Source organism: Lynx rufus, unplaced genomic scaffold (genome assembly GCF_022079265.1).
Source record: "Lynx rufus isolate CCGP_SWC_20201006 ecotype Redwood Valley unplaced genomic scaffold, mLynRuf1.p SCAF_8, whole genome shotgun sequence".
NCBI lineage: Eukaryota > Metazoa > Chordata > Mammalia > Carnivora > Felidae > Lynx > Lynx rufus.
Window position 1 is genome coordinate 125,252,883 of NW_025814896.1, and position 6,288 is coordinate 125,259,170.

General features: G+C 34.5%; 1 protein-coding gene across 6 annotated transcripts in view; it reads left to right on the plus strand.

Moving 5' to 3' along the window:
* Positions 1-6,001, plus strand: part of PUM2 (pumilio RNA binding family member 2) — a 100,790-nt gene extending 94,789 nt beyond the window's left edge. For all 6 annotated transcript variants that reach the window (XM_047069307.1, XM_047069308.1, XM_047069309.1 and 3 more), the window contains 3 exons: positions 32-153; positions 929-1,121; positions 2,748-6,001. In XM_047069307.1, the coding sequence (XP_046925263.1) occupies positions 32-153; positions 929-1,121; positions 2,748-2,879 (447 nt within the window). In that variant the 3' untranslated portion in view covers positions 2,880-6,001. The remainder of the gene's footprint in view (positions 1-31; positions 154-928; positions 1,122-2,747) is intronic.
* Positions 6,002-6,288: the final 287 nt, after the last annotated feature.

Sequence of the window (6,288 nt, forward strand, 5' to 3'; positions counted from 1 at the left end):
AGGAAAGTAATTTTTAAACATCTGTACTTAGGATCAGTATGGCAATTACGTTATTCAGCATGTCTTGGAACACGGTCGACCTGAAGACAAAAGCAAAATTGTTTCTGAAATCCGAGGAAAAGTCTTGGCCCTGAGTCAACACAAATTTGCCAGGTATTGCAATATTTTCTAATTCCAAGGGTCAGTTCTTTCAACTCTTTTATTAGTAAACAAATGCATGTAGAATATGATATTCAAATATAATGTTTCTTTTAGTAGAGGGAAAAAGCACATACAGACTATTCCTTTTATTCTTTTTTTAAAAAAATTTTTTTTTTTTAACGTTTATTTATTTTTGGGACAGAGAGAGACAGAGCATGAACGGGGAGGGGCAGAGAGAGAGGGAGACACAGAATCGGAAACAGGCTCCAGGCTCTGAGCCATCAGCCCAGAGCCCGACGCGGGGCTCGAACTCACGGACCGTGAGATCGTGACCTGGCTGAAGTCGGACGCTTAACCGACTGCGCCACCCAGGCGCCCCTATTCCTTTTATTCTTGAAGACTCCTCATGACAAATCCATCTGCCTATGTATATTCCATTTTTGAAGTCTGTATTCAGAAAATGATTGGTCTCCCCAAACCTATAAATGCAAATTAGTTTAGTGCTTGTTAATGAAAGTCTCAGACCTTACTAATGACTTAGTCTCTAGTTTCCTCTTTGTAATTTTAATTTTAAGAGGCATGTAATTACACTTGTGAATATCCAGTATGGGTTCCTCTATAATACTAGTTCTTTTTTTTTTGTTTGTTTTTGAAAGTAAAGGGTAAGAGAATACCATCTTCACTCTTTTGTCTTCCAATGTGTTAAGCAAGTTCTTTTAAAACCAAGGGAAATTTACTATAAAGGAAAAAGTAACAAAATTTTTTGTGTATATACTTGAATTTTTAGCAATGTAGTAGAAAAGTGTGTTACCCATGCCTCCCGTGCCGAGAGAGCTTTACTGATTGATGAAGTTTGCTGCCAGAATGATGGTGCTCACAGTGCCTTATACACCATGATGAAGGACCAGTATGCCAATTACGTGGTTCAGAAGATGATTGATATGGCTGAACCTGCCCAGAGAAAGATAATCATGCATAAGGTAATACAGCTTATAGCACTTAAAATAGGTGATTCAATTTGTGTGACTTTCAGGATACAATTTTAACTTCCTAGGTTTTAATTTCCTCATGTGATGTAACTGGAGAAAAAAATCTAAAATCAATGGATAACCTTTGACAAATGTAGGTATGGTGTACCCTTTTATTAAAATTCTTAAAGTAATCTCAATAAAATCAAATTTATTTCTCATCTATTTAACCTGCCTTTAGCATTGCCCATCCCCATCTTATTGAGATATATTTGATTTGCCATGATACATGGGTTGAACATTGATTTTAAAATCTAATTAGGTTTTCTCACTAATGTAATGCAGTTTTCTAAAGAGAATTTGGGTTTTTGTTTTTTTGTTTTTTTTATCTCTGTCTTCTCTCTAGAATCTAGCTCATAAATTTCCATAGGAAAACTTACTGTTAAAATGAACACTAGATGTGGGGGTTCTGTGTGGCTCATTCGGAAACGTGATTCTGGCTGTGGTCATGATGTCACAGTTCATGGGATCCAGCCCTGCATTGGGCTCTGTGCTAACAGCACAGAGCCTGCTTGGGATTATCCCTCTCCCTCTGCCCCTTCCCTGGTCGTACATGTGCTCGCTCGCTCCCTCGCTCCAAAGAGAAACTTAAAAAAAAAAAAACCCACTGGAAGAAATACTATATATATACTCCATGTTTTTGTAAATTTATTCATTAAGAAACCGGGGACAGATACATAAGTTCTTTGGACCTCTTGTCGTATAGAGAGAAGTAGATGATAATTTTTTTTTACCTTTTTAAAATTTAATATTTCTGCTTAAAAGTATATACATAGAAAAATTGTCAGTCTTCTTTTTAACAGTTACATTAACCACTATCATCTTTATGACATTTGGATTGTTTCCAGGTTTTTAACTGTCATAAGCAGTGCTGTATGTGAATGTCTTTGCGTGATTAACTGTTTTGTAGGATAAATTCCTAGATGTGGAATTGTGGGGCAAAGTATGTAAACATTTTACATGTTGATAGACACAGCCAGGTTTTGCTTTAAAAAAATCTGTACATGTTTGCACATCTATCCAAGATATAATAAGAATGCCTGTTTTGCCATCATCTCATCAATACCAGTTGTTATTTATAAAGTTTTTGCCAGTCTGTGTGGAAGATAATGATATGATTCTAATGAGTAGTTTCATTTACATTTTAAAAACTATTAGTGAGATTTTGAACAATTTAAAATCACACATCACACATCTGATTGCTCATTTATGTCTTTTGCTCTATTTTCCCTATTGAATTTTTGTCTCCAACTTAAGCTAGAAAATTCTGCCTTCATCAACTTTTGAAGAACTCAATAATTCACTAGTGATGCTTCCCTGCTATGTTTGGAGCCCCGTCTACTATTTGCATATGTAACAGTTTAGAAGTAGTGGTTTGTTTATTCATTGGACAGTTTTGAGAGTATAATTGGAGAGATTGAGTAGGATGAACCACTTTCGAAAACAACTTTTCTTTAAAGGATTTGTATATTAAAATTCCAGTTATTCTTTCTAAGTCACCCAGATTTAGGAGTGCTTTTTTAAGAAGCCAGAAACCAAAGTCACTTAGATTTACTAAGCAGATTATTTATTTTTCAGATTCGACCTCACATTACTACTTTGCGCAAATACACATATGGGAAGCATATACTGGCCAAGTTGGAAAAATATTATTTGAAAAATAGCCCAGATCTAGGGCCTATTGGAGGACCACCAAATGGAATGCTGTAAAGGAAAGAGAAAGAAGATGATGTAACCATGTGAAAAGAATGTTTCTTTTGTGAATTATCAAAACACAACTCAACTATGAATCTTCAAATTTTTTTTTAAAGCAAAACTATTTATTGACTTTATTCATCCATTTGTAAATTTTTTAAGGTTCTTGTGTATATTTGGGGGGTGGGGGTGGTGAATTATAAATTATATTCAGCCCTGAGTGGAGACCTATCAGATTGGATTGCTGGCAAAGCACAGAATGCCTGTATATGATGTAACTATCAAAAAAAAAGCTGTCACATATTTTGTAAATTTTTACCTTGTAAAGTCACAAAAAATAGTTTTTAAAGGAAAAAGTACAGTATTCTTTTAATAAACTGGCTTGCAGTCTGGTAGGTCTACGGACCCCATAGCACAACAGGTTTATAGAGATGTATATAGAAATATAGTCCTTATTTTTTTTTTTTGTTCTTTGTGTGAAGCCTTTTATAACCAATTAACAATCAACTGCATAAATATTATTAATATTTTAAAAAGAAAGTTAAGTTGTATTTTGGTAATTCACAAACTATCATGCAAATAAAATCTCCGCAAGTAAGTTAAGAATTAAATGATTTGAGATGAAAGAACTTACATTATTTACAATGGATATGGTTTTAATACAAATACTGCCCTAAAATGTCTCTGGCAATGTACAGAAGTATTGTATATACTTACATATGTAATTGTTGTAAGAGGTAAGAAAAAAAAATCATGGTGACACTTCCATTCAGTTAAGTGCACTAAATGAAAAGTTAAGTCCCATTTTAACTTTTCAGTTTGGTTTGCAATCTGAGAAAGAGTAGAAATTTGTATATTGTTTTGCTTATAGGATTACAAGGACATGTTGAGGAAGTGTTGAGCTTTATTTTGCTTTTTCATAGTAGACTTTGCAAAAGTAGGAACCAGATAGAGGTGAAAAGGGGCCACTGAAAAGTGAATTTGATAGCTCAACATTTAAGCATGACTACATATTCAGATAGCTTTTTTTGCTTCCTATAAATATATGCATTGTGTGTGTAGTAATAGATGTAAGTTTACACTTTAAAAGCAAATCTTGTTTCAATGTTTATTATAAAAGCCTTGCTAATTTAGTAGTGATGCTTTCCTTGGTTGTACAGGTGTACATTTGTAAACCTTCATGCTGTAAATGGAATTTGTTTTATCTCTTTGGGAAACATTTGCATTTTAGTGTACATTTATGTCCCTGCCCTATTTGACCTGGCATATAGTGTTGTATAATGTAAATTTATTTCTCCAAATCGAGAGTGATTTTTTAAAAATTTTTTATCTTTATATGGTTTCAGAAGTATGAACCAGCTTTCTTTTTATTATCGTGGGAAACATTTTCTTTTATAACATAGTTGTTGACTCTGTTAATATGGACATACTAGGATTTGGATCACTTTCAAGAAGTCAGGGTATTGTGCATAATAGAAAGTATTGGACTGAGATTTTTGGTTACCATGGAGGCCAATGCTTTTTCCATCTTATTAAATGTGATGTGACTTTTTTCTTTGTACAGAAGAGTACTGTATTTTTGAATAGCCTATTCCCAAGTAAGAGCAAATCTGTATGATAACATTTTTTTCTCTGGACATAGGACATAACAGTAACATGATGTAGATTTACAAGCGGCCTTATGTACATTTCCCAACAATCTTTTTAAGGCAAAATTGTGACCATATGTGTATAATTAAAATCGTTTTTAATCCTTTGCCTATGAAAATATTTTGGAAAAAAAAACTTGCTTTGTATATTCAGTTTCTGAAAGATAAAGAAAGTGCTTTGTATTTTGTTGAAGTCAGTATTTTGTATAAAACCATTTATGTTGACCCACTTCTGTTTAGTGCTGACAACTAATGAACCATGCTATCTCTTTCGATTGAACATGTAAAGGATTTTTTTATTAGAAGTCTGCAGAAGAAAAGCATTCTTCTGAGCACAATATTGAATATAAAGGTTTTATCACTTAGCTGTTATCATGAACCTAAAAATAATGGCATAAAGTTTGGGGTGCCAGGCATACTTTTTCATGTTTGACTTTGAGTTATTCTAGTTTTCTAACCCAACATTCCATGTTGAGTCCATTAAATCCAACCACTTGTCACTGTCCCCTCTCATAGTCCTACTGGTTCATCAGCATGTCCCAGTCAACAGTGGCAGTGCTTCCCCTCCCCCCCCCCCCCATACAAAGCTGCTCTTTTCCCGTCCTACTTTGTTTTGCCAGCCTCAGAGTGTCTTGGCCCTGTGTCGAACTTTTGCTCCCAGTATCCACTCACAGTCGTGAGCTGATCATGATCCAAATCGTCCTTGTTGGAGATTGATAGTGACTTTCCTGGATTTGCACAGTTGAATTCCTGGCTTTCCTTTGTCCTGCAAACTTAGAAAGTCTTGGGGATAGCTGGGAAACTGAACCTTCTTCTTGGGGTTTTGATGTTCCCATGTATCCCAGTGTTGACAACCCAATCTTCCCAATACTTTGGGGCCTATTCTAGAAAAATATCTGTTATTCTAGAAATTTTACAGTCTGCCATTTTGGTGCCCACCTCTCTGATTCCACCATTTAATAAGTTGGCATGGAGTTTTGCTAAACTCTGACATTTCAGAATAAAGAAACTTTAATTGGGCAGAACCACTTAGACTTCACTCTTGAGTGTCTCCTTTTGATAATGGATTGTTTCTGGACCAGTTTGTCTAAGTCCTGGCTCTTCTTGGTTCATATGAAATAATGTTATCTTCACTTTGTATATTATGTATAAATTAGAAAATGAAAAATGTGTGAATAACATTGTATGAAATAAACCTGGTCTTGTGTTTTTCTCTAGATAAAATACCCTTCTGTACCTCAATTATAATTCAGATTGCCCATTCAAGTTTACTCTGATTTAAGGAAAAGAAAATATTTTTATCCCATGGATGCTAATCTGGGGCTACTGATTACTCTGATGATATTCGTGTCTTTGATTAGTATTCAGGATCTCTAATTACATAGAGTGATTACACACTTCATAGGATGAAACTTTTAGCCTGTTTACTTGATAAAATGATACTTCTTCAAGGTTGTTTTCAGGATTAAATTAAATCACTTATCTTTACCTATAGGTGTTTGTTTCCTTTCCACATGAACTTTTAGAAACAGTGTTGTTTAAAGGAGAAGTGCAGTTTGCGTTCAGGCATGGATTTGGAATTTACCTGGTGATTCATAAACTTTGTGAACTTGTGTGTGTGTTAACTGATCTAAGGCTCAATGCCACATCTATACCATGGGTAGTACTACTTAGGTCACTGATTTTAAGAACTGAGAATATCTTAGATACATAGAACCCAATTCTCAACTAATGCTAATACTATTTCCATTCCCCTCTCCCTTCTATAGCTGTTT